The 24,408-nt window shown below is 51.2% G+C and overlaps 1 protein-coding gene across 2 annotated transcripts in view; it reads left to right on the forward strand.

Annotated features, from left to right (window-relative positions):
• The window catches only part of Slc8a2 (solute carrier family 8 member A2), a 30,330-nt gene extending 13,957 nt beyond the window's left edge, over positions 1-16,373 (forward strand). Inside the window, exons 4-10 of one of the 2 annotated variants that reach the window (XM_057756405.1) lie at positions 2,207-2,629; positions 7,135-7,238; positions 7,368-7,385; positions 9,539-9,663; positions 9,939-10,038; positions 13,500-13,778; positions 15,000-16,373. In XM_057756405.1, coding sequence (XP_057612388.1) covers positions 2,207-2,629; positions 7,135-7,238; positions 7,368-7,385; positions 9,539-9,663; positions 9,939-10,038; positions 13,500-13,778; positions 15,000-15,376 — 1,426 coding nt within the window. In that variant the 3' untranslated portion in view covers positions 15,377-16,373. The remainder of the gene's footprint in view (positions 1-2,206; positions 2,630-7,134; positions 7,239-7,367; positions 7,386-9,538; positions 9,664-9,938; positions 10,039-13,499; positions 13,779-14,999) is intronic. The other variant, XM_057756412.1, reaches the window with a different exon arrangement.
• Positions 16,374-24,408: the final 8,035 nt, after the last annotated feature.

Genomic DNA, 24,408 nt, shown 5'->3' on the forward strand with positions numbered 1-24,408 from the left:
TCTATACCTCTTATTTCCAGATTATGTTGGTTTTGTTTTGTTTATTTGTTTGTTTAAAACAGGGTGTCTCTGTGCAGCCCCAACTGTCCTAGAGCTTGCTCTGTAGACCAGACTGGCCTCAAAGTCAGAGATCTGCCTGCCTCTGCCTCCTGAGTGCTGGGATTAAAGGTGTGCACTACCACCTCCCAGCTTACTGTTTTGTTTTGTTTTATTTTATTTTATTAAATTTAGCAGGGTGGATATGGTGAATCTCCAGGACCTGATTGTATTTCCCACAGTCCCCATGGCATCCTTTGGCATGTCCTCTTTCCTCTCCTCCCATGAATCCAAAAGTACACATGGCACTTGACTGCCATACCTCAACAGCTCCCTTCATTCTGCATGTTTCCCAGACTTCCCGCGACTTTTGTGTCCCCATTTCTCTTCTCCCATTTGCATGTGTATGAGTGAGTGGTGTATGCATATATGCATATATGAATGAATGTGTTTCGGTGCGTCTGTGTAGGGTGCATGTGGTGTCGGGAGTCATCCTTGATTCTTCCTCCACCTCATTCATGAGGCATGCTCTCATCAAACTCGGAATTCGACTAGTCTCTCTCACCAGGCTGCTGCAGGGATCCTGGTTCCACCTTCTGAGGATGGAATTCCCTGCTGGCCACCATGCCTGCTTGGCATTTATGGCTCATGCTTGTGCAGCCAGCGTGTTTGCCACTGAGCTTCCTCCCCCTGCCCACTCCCTAGGGCAGTTGAAGCTAGGCCAGGTCCTAGAACCATCTGCAATCTTTGTTTGTTTGTTTGTTTGGGTTTTTCATGACAGAGTTTCTCTGTGTAGCTTTGGATCCTGTTCTGGAACTCACTCTCTAGACCAGGCTGGCCTGGAACTCACAGAGATCTGCCTGCCTCTGCCTCCTGAGTGCTGGGTTTGTGCGCCACCACTGCCTGGCCCATCTGCAATTTGAGTTTGTCTCATATTTCCTCCGAACAAAATGGAGTTGTGTGCACTCCCTGCCTTCTGCTGGAGGTCAGGGAAGGGGAACTGCGTCTTGGTGCACTTTACAAGCACACAATGCCTGCTCCTTTGTTGCTGGTTGCTCCAGTTTGACAAAGATGCGGCTATTTCCATGACCTCCTACCCCCTTAGTTGGATTTTCAAATGTCCTGTTTAGAATCCCCAGATCTTTGTTTCTAGATAAAATCTTCTGCCGGGCAGTGGTGGCGCACGCCTTTAATCCCAGCACTCGGGAGGCAGAGGCAGGCGGATGTCTGTGAGTTCGAGGCCAGCCTGGTCTACAAGAGCTAGTTCCAGGACAGGAGCCAAAAGCTACGGAGAAACCCTGTCTCAAAAAACAAACAAACAAAAAAAAATCTTCTGTTGCTCAGTCTGGTCTGGAGCTGTCTATATAATCCAGGGTGCTCCTGAAAGCCTCATCCTCCTGCCTCTCCTGAGTGGTACCATCACAGGCATGCACCACTACACCTGGTTCATGCAGTCCTGGGGATCGAACCTAGGACTCCACGACTGTCGGGCAAGCGCTCTACTGACTGAGCCACAGTCGTAGCTTGTAGAATTCCATGATTCTGATGTTATTTGTGCAAATTCACTAGATAATTTGTTTTATTTTCCTTGAGACCACCACGACTTCAAACTGCAAGCTTCAAACTGGTGATCCTCCTGCCTCCGCCTCCCAAGTGCTGTGAACTACCTCATCCAGCTAAATTTCACTGAGTGCTTGTGTATGAACTCAGCGTCCCACCTCAAACAATGAGATACCTGCTGCTATTAGCTTTATTATTTACTTGTTTGTTTATTGTAATCAGAGGAAAAACAAGGTCTATTCCAAAGTCCCCAAATCCCTGCTATTCAGCTTTTGGTACCAGCACCACCCACAGCCCCTAGAGCCAGTTATAAATACAGAACCTAGAAGCTGAGGGACTCTCTGCATCTCTGCATCGCACTCCCACCTCAGCAGATGCTAAGGCGACCTGAAGGCTGAGTAGGACCCTAAGGCTCATCCTCCGGGCTGGAGAGATGACTCTGAGGTTAAAAGCACTGGCTGCTCCTCCACAGGACCCGAATTTGAGTACCAATACCCATGCAGGGAGGCGCACAACCGCCAACCTCCAGCCCCAGGGGATCTGGCCTCTGCGGCCACTGCACACACACGTGCGCACAACAGGGGTGGCACCCTCTGGTTTTCTTCTGCAGCGAGGGCACGCTGGTGTTCAAGCCCGGAGAGACGCAGAAGGAGCTGCGCATCGGCATCATCGACGACGACATCTTCGAGGAGGACGAGCACTTCTTCGTGCGGCTGCTGAACCTGCGTGTGGGCGATGCGCAGGGCATGTTTGAGCCCGACGGCGGCGGGCGGCCCAAGGGGCGGCTAGTGGCGCCGCTGCTGGCCACCGTCACCATCCTGGACGACGACCACGCAGGCATCTTCTCCTTCCAGGACCGCCTGCTACACGTGAGCGAATGCATGGGCACCGTGGACGTGCGCGTAGTGCGCAGCTCAGGTGCCCGCGGTACTGTGCGCCTCCCCTACCGCACAGTGGATGGCACGGCTCGTGGCGGCGGCGTGCACTATGAGGACGCTTGTGGAGAGCTGGAGTTCGGCGATGACGAGACCATGTGAGTGAGTGTGGGTGGCAGAGAGTCAGAGCCTGAGGGAGGGGCGGGAGGGCCTGAAGAAGGGACCTGGTTGAGAGTGGGGTGGGGCCAGGTAAACCTGACCTGAAGAACAGCTCTAAACTGTGCCGCCATGGTGGTGCAGGCCTTTAGCCCAAGGAAGGAGGATCTCTGTGAGTTCGAAACCAGTCTGGTCTACAAAGCGAGTTCCAAGACAGGCACCAAAGCTACAGAGAAATCTTGTCTTGGGGGATTGTCTCGAAAACAAAAAACAAAAAACAACAAGAACAACAACAACAAAAAAAAGAACAGTCCTGACAGGCAATGGGATGGGGCCAAGGTGAATCGGGGAGGTGCTGAGGAATGGCAACCTTGGCTTGGTACTGAAGGACTACTGTAGGCAGGGTGTGGGAAGTAGTTTTTACTGGGGATCGGTTGAACCAACACGAATGGGTTCTGAGAAATGGTCCTGGCTGGAGGAGGGGCTAAGGTGGGCAGGGTCTGAGAAACGGACTTGACTGGGAGGTAGTACAGGACAGTGTAGATGGAGTGGGAATAGAGGGTGAAGGGTAAGGGGTTTTCTAGAATTTCGTGGGGCTGTGCAGAGAAAGGGAACCTGACTGGGTCAAGGAGTGAAACCCAAGCTCAGGTCGATAGAGACAAGAAAGAGTCTTGACGGTGGGATACGCAGATACCAAGTTTGGTGGCGCCGAGGATTACAACCTGAGAAAGGATCATGGCTGATCTATGAATGGGAGGAGACAGGGTTGGGGGGGGGGGACAGAAGTCTGAGAATGGGCGGGGTCTGGGTGGACCTTGGTAGGGAGAGTCAATAGGGCTGTGGAAGCAAAGAGGGGCCTCGAGGGGAGAGGATCTTTAGAAAGGGGCGTACTTGTGTGGGGGCGTGGCCTACTGGGGCCAAGCTAGAGAAAGCGTCTTGGCTGAGTTGAGAGGGCATGATCGAGTGGTGGGCGGGGCCTTAGGTGCGAGGGGGTCTGAGATGAGGCTTGAGAAATCCAGGAAAAACCTGGGAAACAGTGGGAGACCCGGGGATCAGGGAAGAGACACAGGATTCCGGGGGCCTAGGGCACGGGATTCTTAATATTGGTAGGTGCCTGGGCGCATCGTATGCCCAGTAGACGCGCAGACAGACAGGGCATTGCAAACTCTGCGCCCTGGCACCGCCTCAAAGTCCCTGGAGGCCCGAGCTCACCTCCCCCGCGCCTGCCCGGCGCAGCTAGCGCCGCTCCTCCGCGCCCGCCGCCCCCGCAGCGGCTGGCTCCCTTCTCCTGCCACCCACGCGCTCCCTCCAGCCTTGAAGCTTCCGCCTCGCCTTCATCTGGCCGGTGACGGCTCTCCATCCCTGGACCTCTGACCTCCCAGGCCATGGCACTCTGGGATCCTGGCGTCTTCAGTCTCTCGCTCTCTGCCTCGAGTTATGCTTTAGTCATAGGCCCCGCAGCAGCTGTCCACATTTCTCTTTGGGGCTGGGGGAAGGGTCATGTGACAGCTGCTTGGAGTGACCAACTCTATCGTCATCCCTAGCCTCATGTCCCCAAATTCAAGAGGCAGAAAGAATGACAGAGTTATTGATTCTGGTCCTTCTGATTGTCTAACCCACTTCCTTCCTGCTGCTGCAATCCCATGGGCCTTTCCTCCCCCACACGGCTTCCCCAGACTGGGACACCCCCTGTCTTCCCCCATCTCCCGCCTCCTCTCAAGCTTCCAGCTGTGGCTACAAGAGACAAGAGAACAGGAGGCTAATTAGCGTTTAGGGAAACACATCCTTCCTCTGACGGGCAGGCGCTAATTAGAGGAGCTTTGAAGCAACCAGGCTGGTGTGGAGGCCTGGGTAGGATCAACACAGACACTGGCAGAGTCAGAGACTTAACAGGGAGACACAAGAAGGAAGCAGAGAGAGAAAGAAGAGACCCAGACCCGGAGAACCGGGTCATCGAGAAACAAGGGGAGTCGAGAAACAAGGGAGTGGAGAAGGCGGAGAGACTGGAATCTTAGAGGAATGAGGGCTGGAGTGGAGTTCCTGGGAACTGAGGGAGAGTGGCTGGGGAGGAAGGCTGTTTCCTAAGATCTCAGGAGTCTCTCTCGATGTCCTGCCCGTTGGAATTCTCCTGGGATGCCTGTCAGAGCAGATTTGACATACCAAGCATCAGTTGTGTGCTAGCGGTTTGTGGGGTACTAGGAGAGTGCGCCACCGAGTCAGCGTGTCTCTGAGTCGGCTTGTGAGTTTGAGAAGCCCAGTGTGTATTGGGAGCTCTCCTCACCCGACCCCCACTCCCAGATGTGGTGTTTCAGCACCGCGGACAGCGCCCAGCCTACACCTACTGCTTGGGCTGCCTCTGTACAGTATTTTTGAAATCCAACTGGGTTTGGTGTTGCTTGCCTGTAATCCCAGCAGGTGAAGCTGGAGAGTGGAGGATTGCGATGAGCTACAGGCCAACCTGGGCTACAGTGAAGAAACTTGCTTTACAGACAGCTGAGGATGTTGCCCAGTTAGTAGTAGCATCTCTGGGCTCCAATCTCAGTAGCATGGTAGCCACATCTCTAATGCCAGCAGTCAGGAGATGAAGAAGTAAGGCAAGGTGCTCAAATTAACCTTTGTATGTACCTCAATTTTGAGTTTTTATTTATTTGTTAGCGTATGCATGGTTTCTGTTGAGGTGTGCTTGCAGTAGCCTACATATAAACATGTAGAGGACAACTTTGGGGAGACCCTTTTCTCCTTCAACCTTTTACACGGGTTCTATGGATCAAATCTAGGCCATCAGGATTTCAAGGCAAGTGCCTCTACCCACTGAGCCATCTTGCCAGCCCTTCACATAGAATTTGAGGCCAAGCTGGGCTCCATGAGACCTTGTCTCAAATAAATAATTTGCAAACCCAGAGAGTAGAGGAGGGTGTCTGTCCCTACATGACAGTGTCTCTGTGTGCTGTGTGAGTTCACTTGAGGAGATGTGTTTATTGAATTATCGCCTGATTAGGACTCTTCTGCCTGATTGTGTTAACTTTATTTCATTTGGGCACCACTGAGAGACAAAGACAAAGAGGAAAGAATAGTCAGAAAAGGGCCAAGAGAGGAGAGAGACAGAAGCAGGGAGATGATGGTGGACAGAGAGACTGACGAGCAGAGGAATATATATGTAGGCAGCAAGTAGCATCAAGAGAGGAGTCTAAGTCTGGAATGATGTCACATGCCTGCCATCTGAGAATTTTAGAGGCAAGAGGTTAGTGAATTTCAAGCCAGTGTGGGCTATCTAGTGCGTTCCAGGCCAGCCTGAGCTACATAGTGACACAGTGTCTCACAAAACCAAAAAGGAATTAAATAACAAAAGAGCAAGATCCATAGAGGCACATAGGAGGGTCCCACGGGGTGACAGTGTTTGTCTTGGGCTGTGCTGGGGGTGTCTCTCAAACCAACAGGCATCTGTTCCCTGAGATCATGCGCTGCAGGGGGATGGCTGTGTGGATGGCTGTGCGTGTGGGCGGGTGACTGGTGGAGCTTCCTCTATTGGTGACTGCGTGGGTGGGGTGTTTGTGTGGCTGGGATCTGGGGCCAGGCCTTATGGGGCTGGCTACATACACCATTCCTCTAGCCAAGAGTTGCTGGCACCCAATCTGTGAGCATCCCTTGCTGTGGGGCTTGGAGATTGCAAGGAGGGGTAGGAGGTATGTGGGTTCAGTGCCTTAAGGGGACAGGTAATGTTGGGCTATTCCCTGCCTCACCCTGGTAACCATGAGAACAGAGAACCTGAATGGGGGGAGAAACTGGGCACATTAGGCTGATTTTCCAAATGTGGTCAGGATGGAGGGCGGGAAGCTGCGAACATTTTGTACTGATAGATTTCACTAGTTCTTCCCTTTCCTCCCTCCCTCCCTCCCTCCCTTCCTTCCTTCCTTCCTTCCCTTTTCCTTCTTTTCTTTCTGTAGCTCAGACTGGATTTGATCTCATGGTAATCCTCCTGCCTCATACTCTCAAGTGGTTGGGATTACAGATCCAGCTTTTGGGTTTTTTCCCATGCACATGTGTGTATGCACGTGTAAGTGTGCTCATATGTGTAGAGGGCAGAAGACAGCTTCAAGTGTCATCCTCAGAGGCACAGCCACCTGTTTTGTAACAAATCTCACTGGTCCAGAGCTCACAATTTAGGCTAGGCTGGCTGGCCTGTCTTCACCCCCACAGACATGCCACCCTGCCAGGCTTTCTTACATGGGTGCTGAGCATCTCCCCGGGTCCTCATGCTGTCATAGTGAGTGCTTTATCAACTGAGCCATCTTCCTAGCTCCTCCCAGGGCCCAGCTTCATTCACACATGTTATTTAAGTCTTCAGGGTTAGGACTGTCTCCAACAAATGGGGACAAAGTCATGACTCTGCCCTGGGGTGGTTGCTTTTTGATAGAGTCCCTCCTAAATTCCACCAAGGGCCAATAGATCATCCTGAGGTGGCTTCAGGGTGGGAGGAACTTTATGCTTTCTGCCTGGCCTTCCCCAGGAAGACCCTTCAGGTCAAGATAGTGGATGACGAAGAGTATGAGAAGAAGGACAACTTCTTCATTGAGCTCGGTCAGCCCCAGTGGCTTAAGAGGGGCATCTCAGGTGAGGGGCGAAGAGGCGGTTATGGGAGAAATAGGGGCCCCAGGGTTGGGGGCCCCCGGGGGACTCGCGAGCCTGAGCTTTGAGGAGAAGCGACTCTCTCATTGTGTCCCTGTCTCTGTCTCTCCCCAGCTCTGCTACTCAACCAAGGTGAGTGAAGGGACCTCTGGGTGCGGAGGGGAGGAGCCACCGGAGCCACAGGGGTGGGCTTGGGGCAGCTTGGAGGTGAGAGGTGGATTCGGGATTGGAGCCAGCCAGAACTGGGAAGGGAGGGGGCTGTGGAGTTCAGGATGACATTTATAATCAAAGTTGGAAGAAACTGAGTTATGAAATCAGATCTGAGCTTGTGGCATGGTCTGTATGAATCAGGTTTGGCTTTGGTTGGGATAGGGGTGGGGTGGGATTGGATTATAAGATTCATCTTCCCACTGGGTCAAGACAAGAATTGAAAAAGAGATTGTTGTCAGGGGTTGAGATGGGATTAGATTGGAACTAGAGTCAGTGTTTGTGCTAAAACTAAAGCTGGGGGCTGGAGAGAGGGTTCTGCTGTTAAAAGCACTTGCTGTTCTCCCAGAGGACTCAAGTTCAGCTCTAGCACCCATGCTGGGTTACTTCCAACCACCTGTAACTCCAGCTCCAGGGTACCTGATGCCCCCTTCTGGTCTCCTTAGACAGCTGCAGGCACACAAGTGCACAAGCATGTGCAAACACACACACATGCACACATGCACACACACATACACACATACATACACAATACACACACGCACATACACATGCGCACACACATACATGCGCACACACATACACACGAACACATACGCGCGCACTCACATACATACATGCGCACACATACATGCATGCACACACATACACACATACATGCACACACATACATACACATACATACACATGCACATACACATACGCACAGATACACACATATGCACACACATGCACACACACGCGCATGCACACACATACACACACACACTTTTAGAAATTTAAAGCTGAAGTTGGAATTTGAGGACTTTGCATGAGAGGCTGAGGACAACTCAGTCAGTGGAGTGCCTGCCCAGGATACACAAAGCCCTTGGTCCCATCCCCAGCACTGGGGTGAGGAAGGCCTGTAATCCCTGCACTTGGGAGATGAAGGCAGGAGAATCAGAAGCTCGAGGCCATCCCCAACAATGTGGAGAGTTTGAGTCCAGACTGGGCTATGAAAACAAAACTAAAACTAAACTAAACTAAACAAAAACAAACAAAATGGACAAACTTGGTAAACCAAGCCTTTAATCCCAGTACTTGGGAAGGAGGCAGAGGCAGGCAGATCTCTATGATCGCAAGACAGCCAGGGACACATAACAGCCTGTCTAAAAACTACCGCCCCCACTGCACCCCCAAAATTGGTGTCAAGTTTAGAAGTTGGGGGTCAGAGTTGAGGCTAGAGCCTGTAGCTTGGATATAGTGGCAGCTGAGAAACAAGATCTACACTGTAGCTAGCATATGGTTGGGGTTAGCCTGAAACTAGGATGCACTGAGAAGCCATGCAGCTTCTGTAACAAACTAGCCTAACAATGCCTGTTTGCTACAATAAGTAGCAAATTCTTGCTGCATGACTTTATTGCTTAGGCAAAGTTTGTGAGCAGGTGGTTTTCTTTTCTGACAGGGCCTTTCCACCCTGTGCCTCCACCTGCCATTGAACTTTGTTTTGTGTTGTCTCTGGACCCCTGCTGCCTCCAGGCAAAAGAGCAAGAAAATCCCCAGGATCACAGGGGAGGTCCTGGAGGCCCACCACTCTATCACTTCTCCCATCCCCGTTCTATTGGCTCTAATTCAATCACATGGCCATGCCCAGCTGCAAGGAATGTTGGGAAATGTAGTCCACCTATTTGCCCACAGACTTGGGTGTAGCTGTTTCTACCATAGAGCTACGTTTGTTGCTAGCAATGTTGTCCAGAAGTGGAACTGGGAATGAGGCCTAGGGCTGGGTATAGGGTACAGGACTAGAGTGTGTTGTTAAAGCTGCCTTTGGGACCAGGCATCCTATGAGGTAGATACGATCACTGTACCCGTCAGATGTAGAAAATATGAAGCAAGAGGCTAAGGCACTGCCTGAGGTCACACAGCCTCCACCATGTGAACCCAGAGTCCACTACTAGAACTTCATGGGCTGAGGGAACAGGTGGTCAGAGGGAGCTGGAGGAGTTCACTGATGTCCCAGAGAGAGCAGATAATGAAGTTTTTACCAACTCTGTTAGGCATGGCTCCTGGATATTTAACCTCCACCCCTCATGCTGCAGGAGATGGGGACAGGAAGCTGACTGCAGAGGAGGAGGAGGCTCGGAGAATAGCAGAGATGGGCAAGCCAGTTCTTGGGGAGAATTGTCGTCTCGAGGTCATCATTGAAGAGTCCTACGACTTTAAGGTGATCTGCCTTCCCTAGAGCCTGTCCTGAGCTATGTTGGGGAGGGGTGCAGCTCAAGAAAGGAAGGGCATGCCAACCTTGGGAACCACGATGGGGGAGGGCAGTCTCTGGGGGAGTCTTCAGGGCCAGTTTCAGCACTGTGGACAGCACAGAACTCCTTTTCTGGACTGGGCATGTGGGTGTGATTTCAAGCCCCAGAGCCCCCTCCCCATCGCACCATCCTGGGGGCACTCATGGGTAGCAGCTCCTCCTTCCTTCACTTTCTCTTCCCTCAGAACACGGTGGATAAACTCATAAAGAAAACGAACCTGGCCTTGGTGATTGGGACTCATTCATGGAGAGAGCAGTTTTTAGAGGCAGTTACGGTGAGCGCAGGTAAGTTAAGGGGGCAGTGAGAGCCAAGGGAGGTGATGGAGAGACAAAGACACAAAGGTACAGGGCCGGGAGGGGATGGAGAAGATGGATGGGGATCAGCTGACAGGCAGAGAGCAAGCATCCCCTCCCACCGCGGAGGGCCAGAGATGGAGAGTCAGATGAAAACAGAAAGGAGAAAGTTGAGAACACTGTGCAGTGGTCCCAGCTGCTGGGGGGCTCACAGCTGGAAGGCTCAGCTTTGAGTTCCACTCAAGATAGGTGGGGGGCCAGTCCGGGTTTTACCCTAGTAGCATTAGGAAGTGAGAAGATGGGTGAAATGGCACCGGGCCTCCCCCAGACAGCCCTGGGCTCCTCTGTTGCCATGGAGACAGTCACCAGGGCACCTCGCTCTTTCCCACCTGCTGTGGTCCTCCCCCTTCTTAGCTCTCCCGCGAACCCGCAGCGCCCTCGTGTGGTCAGAGGCACAGTGGCGACTAGATCCACAGACCTGATCTCGGAAATTCACACGGGGACCTTTGCGACACAGATGGGGAAACTGAAGTTCAGATAAAGGACACAGTGGCCTAAAGTTTTCAAAAGAATTTATAATGCTATTTGGGGCTACAATTCAGGGCTTCCTCCCATGCATAGTATCAAGTTTCCTTCTGGGTGGCCTCAACTGGAGGGACTAATAGGTAATAAATTATAGTTAAAGAAAATGTCGGGCAGAGAAGATGGCTCAGTAAGTAAAGGCGATTGCTGCCAAGTCTGACAATCTAAGTTCGATTCCCAGGATTTATGTGTTAGGAGAGAACTGACTCCTACAAGTTTTCCTTTTATTCCCCCCTACCACACACACACAATTATCAGACAAATAAATAAATGTAAAAAAGAAACTGTTTAGTGCAATTCAAAGTCAGGACTGTGGAGATATTAGGCCAACCTAGAGAGGCCCATGCAGTTGGCACAGTCCTCTGAAGCCAGAACTTTTAATGTGTCTGAGGGAGATGGAGAAATAGCTGGAACAGCACTGTTCCCATCCCCATGAAGTTCACAGCACAGTGGAGAAGATAGACATGTCAAAAAAAAGTGATAAGCCAGGGAGTGACAGAGGTAGGAGGAGAGACCCCCCCCCCCCCCCGAAGAGTCCTGACCCAGCCTGAGGTAAGGGAAAGGCATCCTAAAGGGACCGTGCTAAAGCCTTGGCTGGCGACAGTGGTGTACACGGAGAGGAGGACATCATGGCCCTCCTGCGTAGAAGGAGCACCAAGAATGGAAGCCTTTGAGTGTTTGGAGATGGTCATTTAACTTGGGGTATGAGGAAGGGGTTGGTCACAAGACCCGAAAGCAACAGAGTCTGGACAGGAGAGCAGTGGTGAGCCACAGTGGCATCTGGGACAGAGAAGAAGCCTTGAGTCCCCGTCCCCCGCCTGTGCCTGTCTGCACTGGCCGCAGCTATCTCAGTACATTACAGTTCAGGTACCAGGAGTTCAGCAGAAAGCCCAGTCACAAGGGACCCAAGCTGCCCATGGACTGGTTCGTTTCATTTGTTTGTTTGCTTGTTTATTGAGACAAGGTCTCATTATGCAGTTCTGGTTGGCCTGGAACTCTTCCTGGAGACCAGGCTGGCCGGGAACATGCAGATATCCTCCTGCTTCTGTCTCCCAAGTGCTGAGACTAAATGCACACCCCACCACGCCGGGATCTGGCTCCTGTTTTGCCTTCGCACCCTCAGCTTTTGCCCTCATGGTTGCTGAATGGCTGCTGCACCTCCAGGTATCAAGTCCTAGCAGGAAGAAAAAGAAATTAGGGGGCCAGAAAGGGCAGGGTGTATGCTGAGTTTCCAATCTTCTTTTTCTAATTCCATTTTGCTTGTGGTTGATGCTAAAAGTTTGGTTCTTACAGAACCAAGAAACCACAAAAGCCACTTGGATAAGTACAAATTCAAGCATTTCTTTCTTTGGCAAGCCTGTGGTCAAGTAAGTTAGAAAAGACAGAACAGCGGGATGTGGCTGGAGTCCTCCAGCTGGGTGGGGCAGCACACTATGGCCCCCACCACTGCAGGTGTCCTGTTTCTTAGAGAAAAAGTCTGGGGACTTGTAGCTGGCCCTGGCAGGCAGTTTCAGGATTCGGCAGCTGGCCTAGCCTCGCCGCGCCGCCGTGCCTCCCTGCCCACTGCCTGCTGGCCACTGGCCACTTCCCTTATCAGCATCCTTCCAGCTATAATACTTGGCACACAAGAGCCTGCTCTTTTTTTCACTCGTCGCCTCCTGCTTATCAGCTCAGGATGAAGAGGGTTCCAAATACTTCAGTGCTTTTCAAATCACACAAATCACTGGGTGCTAAAAGCCAATCAGGTCACACAGTAAGGGATAGGTTGGACCTTTCTACAAAGCTCAGAAAATAAACATGTACAGGGCGCCCCTGTATCAAGGGAGTTAGGGCATTTCAGAACCTCTTTTGTCTCCAGAGACGGGGGGGGTGGTGGTGGTGGTGGTGGTATGTCCCGCTGTTGCAAGGGATTGTGGGAAAGAATGTATTTTATAGCTTTGCTAGAAGTGGGAGATTCTGGGAGAGAGCATATTTTTATCCGAGGACGTGGCTGTTGCTAACCTCAAGGGATTCTGGGAGCTTGGCTAATTTTAGCTGGGTGTTTGTCTCTGTCTTGCTCCTGGAGACTCAGGGAAAGCCAGTGTGTTTAGCCGACTGTGGAATCTTGGCATTTGTTTGGTTGGTGGTGCTGGGGATGGAACTCAGAACCTCTCACATGCTAGCCAGCATTCTACCTCTGAGCAGAAGCCCCACGTCGCTGCAGTGACTCCTCCCAAAAGTGATTATTTCAAGCTGTACAGATGACTGTCCATGGCTGCGAGGACTTTGGGGAAAATGAGTATTTTTAGCTCGAGACATGGTCATCTCTAGCAGCCAGGGTTTGTGAGACACTGAGTGCTTTTAGCAAGGGATATATGGCCTCCTCTAGTTTGAGGAGTCCTGGAAAAATAAATGGATTTATCTGTGCCCAACAGTCCCTTGGCGGCAATGAATGCCAGGAAAGTAAGTATTTTTGTCTGTATCCAACTCTCTTAGCTGCAAGGGATTCTGGAAAGTAAGTGTGTTCACCTGTTTACCTGTTCCCAACACTGCTAGGGACGCTGGGAAAGTAAGTATATTTACCTGGATTCAACATTCTCAGCTGCAAGGGATTTGGGGAAACTGAATTTACTTAAGCCCAATATTTATTCTTTTAGCTGAAATCTAAGAAAGCAAATAAGCTTCCCTCAGTCCAATACTCTCAGCTGCTAGGAACTCTGGGAAGTTACATTTACCTGGGCTCAACACTCTCTTAGCTGCAAGGGATTCTGAGAAAATAAATATATTCCTCTCAGACTAACATTCTTTTAGTTACAAGGCATGCTGGGAAAGCAATTCATTCAGAACTGTCTGGAAGTCTAATACAATGGAGCTGGGTCATGTGCCCACAGGAGATGAGGAAGAAGAAGAGGATGGGTCTCGGGAGGAGCGGCTGCCATCCTGCTTTGACTATGTGATGCACTTCCTGACGGTATTCTGGAAGGTTCTGTTCGCTTGCGTTCCTCCCACGGAGTACTGCCACGGCTGGGCCTGCTTCGGTGTCTGCATCCTGGTTATTGGTCTACTCACCGCGCTCATAGGAGATCTGGCCTCCCACTTTGGGTGCACCGTGGGCCTTAAGGACTCAGTCAACGCAGTGGTCTTCGTGGCCCTGGGCACCTCTATCCCTGGTAACCCCGGGAGGCGGCCCTTCTGGAAAATAGGAGAGGGCCAGGGAGGGGTCCTGTGGGTGTAGTGTGTGGGCTGACCCTGCCCCGGAACAAGCAGGGCAGAGTCACGGGGGACTAATATGACAGGAAGTGGTAGGAAGCAGACATGGGTTCCTTAGGAAGAAGGGGAGGCCACCATAGGGTTTGGCGTTCAGGGTTCCTGAAAAACCTCACAAAATTCATTGTTGGGGGCGGATCCTTAGAGACAGGTCCTCCCCAGATGATTTCACAGACCATGTGGTAGGTGGGGAGAACCGGGCAATGATTCTCAGAGGTAGGTGCGTGTAGATCTTGAGAGCAGCCTAAGTCCTTTCTTCTTCCACCGTGTGAGCTTCAGGGATCAGACTCGGATCACCAAGCCTGATGCAAGCGCATGTACCCAGTGAGCCGTCTAGTCTGCCCAACAGCCGGTCTTTTACATGAGCACTGAGATCCAAGTTTATGTTCTCATGCTATACCCTGGGAACCATCTCGACTGCTCATTGTAGTGGTTTTTGTAGTGGGTCTCAGCCCAGTCTGGTCTCAAAATCACTATGTAGAGCAGTTGGCCTCAAACCCTGATCCTCTTGCCTCCGCCTCCGAGAAGTTGGATTGCAGGCATGTGCCACCACACCTCTTTTTTTTTTTTTTTTTTGAAATAGGTCCTTAATCTATAGTCTCAGTTGCCCTGATTTGGCTAGGTAGCCCAGGCTGGCCCCAAACTCATGGTACTCCTCTTGCTTAAGCCTCCCAAGAGCTAGGACTACAGGTGTGCACACCATCCTAGCTGAATCTCTGAGTTTTAACTCAGATTTGGGTAGAGTCTGCCCAGTGAGGGTGAACATGCCACAGAAACAGGGCTGTGCAGTGTCCTGTGTCCTGTTGGAAGGCCGAGGCCACAATCAAACCTGGGGGAGGAAGGCAACCTCTGGGCAAGATGGGAGAGACTTTGTTTCTTCAGCAGCAGGGAGTTCACATGTGGGGCAAACACAGCTGTTTCCAGAGCCAGTTTGTTGGGGAGGGGGCTGGGCCCTCAAAAATCGAAAAGTGGACCCTCTTAGGATAGCACAATGCCAGCCTCACAGAAGGACGATGAAAGTAGGGAATGGAGCCTCCTGCATGCAGACAGATCCCACAGGAAGTAGGTGAGGGCCCGGGGAGCGGTAAGAAACTCCTCTTTACCCCTGTGTCTTGTCCTTGTAGACACGTTCGCCAGCAAGGTGGCCGCGCTGCAGGACCAGTGCGCGGACGCGTCCATCGGCAATGTGACTGGTTCCAACGCCGTGAACGTGTTCCTGGGGCTGGGCGTGGCCTGGTCAGTGGCTGCGGTGTACTGGGCGGTGCAGGGCCGCCCCTTCGAGGTGCGTACAGGCACGCTGGCCTTCTCAGTCACACTCTTCACCGTCTTCGCCTTCGTGGGCATCGCAGTGCTGTTGTACCGGCGCCGGCCACACATCGGTGGCGAGCTGGGTGGTCCGCGGGGACCCAAGCTGGCCACCACTGCTCTCTTCTTGGGCCTCTGGTTCCTTTACATTCTCTTTGCCAGCCTCGAGGCTTACTGCCATATCCGGGGCTTCTAGGGCCCTAGCCACCACCGCCCTGAAGGTGGGGACTCGATGGCATTTGCTCTTGGGCCCACCCCTGTCTCTCTGTCCAGACTCACCCTGGGCTCCCTGGGACACCTCTCCTAGGCTCCTTCCTCGCCAGCCCTCTTCCTGGGATCAGCCTCCCTTTCTGCCTGGATTCCACCCTTCGATCTCCCTTCTCAGCGGCACCCCCTCCAGCCCTTCCCTTGTAAGTTACATCTGAAATCTCAAGCCAGGCACCCACCCACCAGACACCACCTTCTCTGCCTCCCTGGACACCCAGCTTAACTCTGTCCTCCCGTGTCCCTTCTCCCAGCTACAACCCTCCATCTGGGCCTCTGGGCCTTAGAAGATTTCCCCAGGTACCTCAGAGAGAGGCTGTGCCATCCCAGGATGCCACCCATCCCCTCCCTTACTCCCAACCCTCAGGGAGCTCCCTGCAGTCCCCCAGGGGAATGAATAAGTGGGTGTGTACAAGGGGGAGGGCACGCACTTTTCCTGACTTCTTCACTCAGAGGCTTGGAGAGGGAGGAGGGACGTTTGGAGTTTCTGTCCCCCAGGCTCGGCCGGCGGAGGCACATCTTGAACCCACCACTTCAGACATCCCAGCACCCTACTCGCCCTACCTCTGAGAGCCCAGCCACGCCTTGGAGGGAGGGGCCTGTGTGTGTGTATATATAGTGTGTTTGGGGGAGGGGGGTCACGGGAGGGTGCATGTCTTGGGGGAAGGGGTGTCGACAGACTTTCCCTTTTCGAGAGGGCAGCAGGACTCACTCAGCCTTGAGAATCTGCATAGTGGAGGAGACTGAGAACCAAAGGGAGTCCAGCCGACCTCCCCTGACAATATTCTAGAAGGCTTGACAAAAATAACTCTAGAAGGTTCATTTTGCCCTCAGTGCCAGCCAACTCGGGCAGGACCCTCGAAGAGGAGACCGAGGGTCCCAGAGGACCAATGCTACAAGCCAGCAAATGCTGCCACATCTCTGCCTGTTGGGGGGCGGGGGTGGAAGGGAGGGTGGGTGGGGGGTCTGGGTGGGCATTTTTAACTTTGTTGGCCGCACATCTGTTGGTAGGCCACCTGCATTTTCTTACTGTTGATGTTTCCTGCCCATTCCTTGGGGAAATGGGGAGTGCTGCCCACTCCTTGTGACCCTGCCACCTCATAACCTCCCACTTCCCCTAAGTTATTATTATTATTATTATTTTTGCATTTTCTCGTCCAGTTGTGCATCGGACCCATTACCCACTGCCCTTCTCACCCCTGACTCATCAGCATCACTCGCTGTCCCTTCTCTGTGATTTCTGTAAAAATTGCCATAAAACTTTGAAATTCTGCCTGAACAGTCCTCCCGTGGGAAGCTGGGGTGCAAGAGGAGCTGGGGTGCCGCTCCAACATCTAGGCAATAGGAGACAGACTAGGTAGCCTATGCTTCAGAGTATGGCTGGGCAGCAGGATGCCAGCAGGTACTAGCCACGCTCAAGGGTTATCAGATCATCCACTAGTCATGCCCCTGCCCATCATCTACTAGTCACACCCCTGCCCATCACCCATTAGTCACGCCCCTGCCTATCACCCACTAGTCACGCTCCTGCCCATCAGTCACAGGTTTCTGGTACCAAGCCCCACCCATCATGAGCCTAACCCTGACTGCCACGCCCCCTCTTGAGTTTCACCAGCCTTAAGCTTCTGCTGGCCACGCCCTGCTCACCAGCCACACACTTTCCCTCTTAGTAGGATATTGTGGGAACGCAAAAGAAAAGGACCCTAATTTGCCTGAGCCAGAAAATGCTGAGATTGATGGAGTTTCCAAAATAAAACAGGCCAGTTTCTCAGAAACTGGAACAGGAGGGATGTGTGTGCACTAGGGTGGGTTCCAGGGAAGGAGCACAGCCGGGGTTAAGGGGTGTGGACCTGTGAGGCAGTCGCTTTTTCAGGTTGCCACAAAGGATGCACAGGGACAGAAGACATGCTTCCTGCGTTGGGTGAGGAGCAGAACCTCAGAAGACCAATTATAAGAGACATTAGCAACCACACTAAGAAGCCCTAGTATTTAAAAAACAAAAGATTGCTTTAGAAGAGATTTTAAAAGAGCAGGCCAGCAATTTCGATGTCAGCAGATTTATATATTTTTATGTGTAGTGTACCTGAGTGTATGTTTGTGCATGACGGGATTCAGGGCCTGCCAAGGCCAGAAGGGGGCTTTGAATCCCTGGAACTGGATTTGCAGGCAGTTGTGAGCTACAGTATGGACGCTGGAAACAGAAACCTGGTCCTCTACAAGAGCAGCCAGAGCTCTTAGGCTCCGAACCAACTCTCCAGCCCCTGATTCATATTTTCAAGCATTCCTCATGGCCTCCTGTGTCTTCAGAGGCTGGAAACCACGGACTGAGGCAGGAGAAAGGGGTGGAGGTTGGGCTGGGGAATGAGAAACGGGTTACTAAGATGGCGAATTAAGGCGGTGAGAAGGCACAGAAAGACCTGGGAAAGAAGGCTGGAAAGAGGTGGCGATTGAAACGGGGACGGGGGAAGACTTTAGGGGAAAGACCTTGAAATGACCAGGTTAGGGACAAGGAAGGTGCAGTGCCACTGGGCTGGGACATGCGGCTGCAGCGATCTGACCGGCAGCTGGGCAGAGTGTACCATAGGTGATGCATACGGGGTCTCCAGCCCCAGAGGAGCACGGCGGCGGAGACCTGGTACACTACCCTTAACCTCTGAGACCCACCATCTTCTGCCGCCACTGACTGAGCCCAACAGGAAGCCCAAGACCAAAGCTGATGCTGGTCAGTCTAGGGTGCAGAGGGCAGATCTAGGGATGCAGGGCTTGTCAAATGTAGAAGAAACAGGAGGGAGAGAAATTCAGAACCCCACGACCCTGAGGAGAGGGAACTGACTGCTAGGAAGGGAAACTTAGAAGTCGTCAGCAATCCGGGGCTGACATGAACTGCCCAGAGACTAACAACCCAGCTGACAAGAGCGCCGAGACTGTGGTCATGCTCATCAGGAAGGGTTTGATTCAGGGCGCAGGAACACTTCCGCCTTAGGATGCGACCGTTAACACACATCTGCAATGCCAGCACTCAGCAGGCAGAGAAGCAGGAGGACTGAGTTCTGGGCCAGCCTGAGCTACAGAGTGAGGGAGACCTTATCTCAGAATAGCAATGGGCTGAGACTGGGCTCAGGTGGTACAGGACTTGGCTCACATTTGTGAAGCCCTGGGTTCAATCCCTAGCATCACACAGAACTGGTTGTTGTTGGGCATCCCTGCAATCCCAGCACTAGCAAGGTGGAGGGAAGAAGGTCAGGAGATCCTGTCTAACCTGGGCTACATGAGAATCTCTCCATTTGTTTCTTTGTGTTTGTTTGTCTGGTTTGTTGTTAGTGGTGGTTTTTTGAAAGACGGTTTCTCTGTGAGGCCCTGGCCATCCTGGAACTCACTCTGTAGACCAGGCTGGCCTCAAACTCAGGGATCTGCCAGGCTGTACCCTGAGCACTGGGATTAAGGGCATGGGCCACCACCAGTGACAAGAATCTCTGTTTTAAGAAAAGAAAACATTTGAGCTTTGACCTTGCTGGAAGAAGTTTAGCAAGGTCTGAGTCAGGGTAGAAAGCCTGGAGGTAGAATTGGCCTAATTGGGAAACTGAGTCAAAGTGTGGAGGGGGGAGTGGAAGATGGCTGGAGTTGGAGAGCCCTGAACCAGAACTTGTGTCAAAATGTGACCCCAGGGCTGGAGAGATGGCTCAGTGGTTAAGAGCACTGGCTGCTCTTCCAGAGGTTCTGAGTTCAATTCCCAGCAACCACATGGTGGATCACAACCATCTGTAATGAAATCTAGTGCCCTCTTCTGACCTGCAGGCACACATGCAGACAGAACACTGTAAACAAAATAAATAAATAAAAAATCTTTAAAAAAAATGTGACCCCCCCCCCAAAAAATGTGACCCCAACACACACACAGTCTCCTTAAACCCAGCAGCAGCCATTCCACAGAAAAGAAAACTAAGACAGAAAGGTGCTGCAGTTTACCCAAGGTCTCACAGCGAGGAAGGGTGGGAATGAGGCCTGGGGTGGGCGACAAGGAGCAGCTCCATGTTAGCAAGAACGATTGAATGTGGTGGAATGCACCAGAGGGACAGGGTAAGTGAGGTTCATTCAGGCTTCTAGGAGGGAGTGAGGACTGGCAGACTTGTTGGGTCCAAAACAAAGAGCTTTGAGTGTAACTCAGTGGTAGAGCCCCTGCCTAGAATCCCCCAGTGAAGGGCTGGGGATGTGGCTCAGTGGTAGAGCCCCTGCCTAGAATCCCCCAGTGAGGAGCTGGGGGTGTGGCTCAGTGGTAGAGCCCCTGCCTAGAATCCCCCAGTGAGGGGTTGGGGTGTGACTCAATGGTAGAGCCCCTGCCTAGAATCCCGCAGTTGTAGTGATGAAGCCAGCAGGCCTGCTTTTTGTCCCACCCGGCTCCCTCATGGCTAGCTTAACACCCAAAATAACGACACACAAATTGTATTCATTTAAACACTGCCTGGTCCATTATATCTAGCCTCTTCTTGGCTAACTCTCACATCTTGACTAACTCATATCTAATAATCTGTATGCCACCACGAGGTCGTGGTTTACTGGCATGAGTCTAGCCAGTGTCCGTCCATCTTGGGAAGGGGAATCATGGCGTCTGCCTGACTCTGCATCTTTCTCCCAGCATTCTGTTCTGTCTACTCCGCCTATCTAAGCTGCTGTCCTATCAAAGGGCCAAGGCAGTTTCTTTATTAACCAATGAAAGTAACACATAGACAGAAGACTCTCCCACATCACCCAGTGAGGTGTTGGGGGGTGTGGCTCAAAGGCAGTGCATTTGCCTAGCATGTCACAGGCTCCACCCCTAGCGCCCCCAATACAGCTGATTGACAATACCCGTTCATCTTGCTGGGAGGCAATGTTATTGTTCTCAAGTTTCTTCTTGCGCTGATGTTCCCTTTCTCACCATCCATTCAGATGGACTCCAGTCAGTTCCACCAGGGGCCCCTTCTGCAAGGTGCAGGTACCTGCAGAACTCAGTACCTCACTGGGATCTAAGTCAGGTGCCAGACTCAGCGGAGGCTGGGAGAGTGAATCTTAGGGGTACTCTCTGGAAAGAATGCTCCCCTCAGGCGTTCTGAGTGTGTGTAAGGCAGCTGGGCACAGGACAACAAGTAGCTATGTGCTCCCATTCCAGATGGAGAGACTCGGTCAGGATCAGAAACCTTCCAAAAGTCTGCTTCCCACAGGCTCTCCAATTTAAAGCAACACAGACTTTCTTCAGAGTCTGATGCCAGATTAAATCATCATGTCAGCTGGATTGCACTCCCAAGGGACTGGGCTGGGTGGGGGAGGATCTGTTTCAAAGATTCCAGAAGCTTCCATTTCCACCTCCCTTGACTCCAGCCCCCTCCACGTCATGGCATCTGTCAGTACCAGTCAGTCTTCTTGCGACACTCTCTTGGTTAAAAAGTCCCTGGTGATGGCGCTTATGCTCCACCTAGGTGGTTAATGTTTTTTCCTTACCCCTCAAATTTTAACTGGACACATCTACAGATTCTTTGGGGGTCACATTTGGTAACAATCTCAGGTTCTGAGGACTGTAGAGTGCATATCTGAGGGCCATTATTCAGCCTGCCACTGTCTCCACTGGAACTTAATGGAACGCATCTAAGGGTCCACTCCTGCAGCGGTCAGCCAAGCCAGACACCCGTAGCTGTTTCCTGGGATCAAAGCATGCCCTCGTGGAGGGAGCAAGGTGGCTCTGAGACTCACATGAGGGATGGAGAGAAGGCTCAGCAGTTAAGAGCACGCAGTACCTATTTCAAAAGGCTCACAACCACCTGTAAATCCAGCTCAAGGGGAAACCTACCGCCCTCTTCTGGCCTCCACAGGCACCTGCACTCAGATGCACATAACCACACACAGACACATACACACATAATTTAAAATACAACATTTTTTATGTTTATTTATTTATTATGTATACAATATTCTGTCTGTGTGTATGCCTGCAGGCCAGAAGAGGGCACCAGACCTCACTAGAGATGGTTGTGAGCCACCATGTGGTTGCTGGGAATTGAACTCAGGACCTTTGAAAGAGCAGGCAATGCTCTTAACATCTGAGCCATCTCTCCAGCCCAAATACAATATATTTTTAATTGGGGGCTGGAGGGATGGCTCTGTGGTTAAGAGCATTTGCTGCTCTTGCAGAGGACTTCCCAGAACCCACATGGTAGCTCCCAACAATCCATAGTTCCTGTTCCAGGGGATCCAATGCCTTCTCCTGACCTCCTGGGCATGAAGCTTACGCGTGTTGCACATACATATAGGGAAAACACTCAAACATATAAAAATAAAATAAATATACTTCATTTTGTTTTTCTCTCTGTGTACCCCCGACCGTTCTACAACTCACTCTGTAGACCAGGCTGGCCTTGAACTCACAGAGATTCACCCGTCTCTGCCTCCTGAATGCTGGGATTAAAGGGGTGTGCCACCATCTCCTGGCTAATATTTTTTTTTTAAAGAAGGACTCATGAAACACAAGAATCAGAAAGCTCACAAGACAGGCGCCTCCCCTCCTTAGGGGAGTGAACAGTTGCTGGGGAGAGCTGGGACTCTTCAGCGGGGCTGCCTACATGTTGCATGAGGGGCTCCAGGCCGGCCTGTGCCTCCCGCTGTGCTAGCATTAAAAGGGCATGCCACTACACCCAGTTCACAGTGTTCAACGTGCTCCTTTTCTGGCCAGACTACACACTTTTCAAGTCTTTCTACCCTGCTGTTTGCTCCAGATCCCTATGGAAGTGTCTAAACGCAGCCAGCGATAGCCACGGCACAGCCTGAATGCCCTCTGCCCAATCGCTTAGTCTGCTGCTGCCGTCCCAGTTCGCTTTCTGCTCTTGTGATAAACACTATGACCAGGATCAGCTTGCCAGCAGGAAAGGGTTTGTTTGACTTCCACATTCTGATCCCCCTCTTTGACTGAGGGGAGTCAGGGCAGGAATCTGGAGGCAGGAACTGAAGCAGAGGCCATGAACAAGACAATGCTTAGTGACTTACTCAGCTTCTTCCTTCTTTCTTTGTTTTCTTTTTCCTTCCTTTCTTTCCTTCTTTTTTCCTCTTTTTCTTCTCTTCTTTCTTTCTTCTCTTCTTTCTTTCTTACTTTTTTTTGGTTCTTCAAGACAGGATTTTTCTATGTAGCCCCTGCTGTTCTAGAACTCGTTCTGTAAACCAGGCTGGCTTTGAACTCACAGAAATCTGCCTGCCTCTGCCTTCCAGATGCTAGCACTCTGGAGGCAGAGGTAGGCAGATCTCTGCAAGTTCAAGGCCAGCGTGGTCTACAGTGCAAGTTCCAGGACAGGCTCCAAAGGTACACAGAGAAACTCTGTCTTGAAAAAAAAATCAAATGTGAGCCTTTATTTTTGCTCCTTCAGTAGCTTGTGAGAAATGGCAGTGACCTTGACAACAGGCCAGTGACCTTGACAACAGGCCTGGTGTCTTTGTGGAGAAACCATAATTTCAACAATTTCAACAGACCTGATGAATCTTTCCCAGAGTGTAAGAGATGATGTCCTTGTGACCTCAAAGACATCAGGGTCAGCACCAGGCAAGGCTGCTTTCTATACAGCCCAGGACCACCTCCCAGTTGCCCCGTCTACCCCACCCCGGCCACATCAATCATCAATCAAGAAAATGCCCGCACAGACTTGCCTCCAGGTCAACGTGGTGGAGGCATCTTCTCAATTGAAACTCCGTTTTCCCAGATGACCCTAGTTTGTGTCAAGTTGACAAAAAAGAAAAAAAAAGTCATAGCCTTAAATTCAGACTTTGTTCTAGTCTCATTTCTGTTGCCAAGATAAAACAACTCGACCCAAAGCCACTGAGGGGAGGAGAGGGTTTATTCAGCTTACACCCCCAGATTCCAGTTCATTATTGCAGGGAAGGGAAGGAAGGAACTCAGTGCACCACACCCACAGTCAAAAGCAGAGAGAATAAATGCAGGGACCCTTGCTTGTCTGCTTGTTCTCATCTAATCTCCCTCTCTCTCTCTCTCTTTCTTCTTCCCCCCACCCCCCACCCCCGAGACAAGATTTCTCTGTGTAACAGTCCTGGCTGCCCTGGATCTCAGACTGTAGACCAAGCCTGGCCTCAAACTCACAGAGATCCGCTTGTCTCTGCCTCCCGAGTGCCGGGATTAAAGGTGTGCACCACCACTGCCTGACTTCCTTTCTTATATATTTCAGGACCCTCTGTCTGGAGAATGGTGCAGCCCACATCCAGTGCAGATCATTCCGCTTCAAACAACAGTAAAGACAACACCCCATAGACATACCACAACCAACCTCGTTTGAGACTCTTAAAATTATTTAGACTTAACTAGGCAGTGGTGGCGCACGCCTTTAATCCCAGTACTCAGGAGACAGAGGCAGACGGATCTCTATGAGTTCGAGGCCAGCCTGGTCTACAAGAGCTAGTTCCAGGACAGGCTCCAAAACCACAGAGAAACTCTGTCTTGAAAAACCAAAAAAAAAATATATATATTGTTTAGATTTATTTAATTAATGTATTGTATGAATGAATGTTCTGTCTGCATGTATGTTTGTGCACCATGTGCATGCTGATGCCCTTAAAGAAAGCACTGGAGCCCAGGAACTGGGGTTACAGATAGTTGGGAGCCACCATGTGGGTGCTAAGAATTGAACCCAAGACCTCTACAAGAGCAACAAGTGCTCTTAACCACAGATCCAAATCTCCATCCTCGAAGCTCTTTCTCTGTCTGTCTATCTATCTATCTATCTATCTATCTATCTATCTATCTATCTATCATCTATCTATCTATCATCTATCTATCTATTTACTGATTTTTCGAGACAGGGTTTCTCTGTGTATCCCTAGCTGACCTGGAACTCACTCTGTAGACTAGGCTGGCCTTAAAAACTTACTTATTTATTTATTTATTTATTTATTTATTTATTTATTTATTTTTTAAAAAGGACCAAATTCACCTTCCAC

The sequence above is a fragment of the Chionomys nivalis genome, chromosome 2, assembly GCF_950005125.1.
Source record: "Chionomys nivalis chromosome 2, mChiNiv1.1, whole genome shotgun sequence".
Taxonomy (NCBI): domain Eukaryota; kingdom Metazoa; phylum Chordata; class Mammalia; order Rodentia; family Cricetidae; genus Chionomys; species Chionomys nivalis.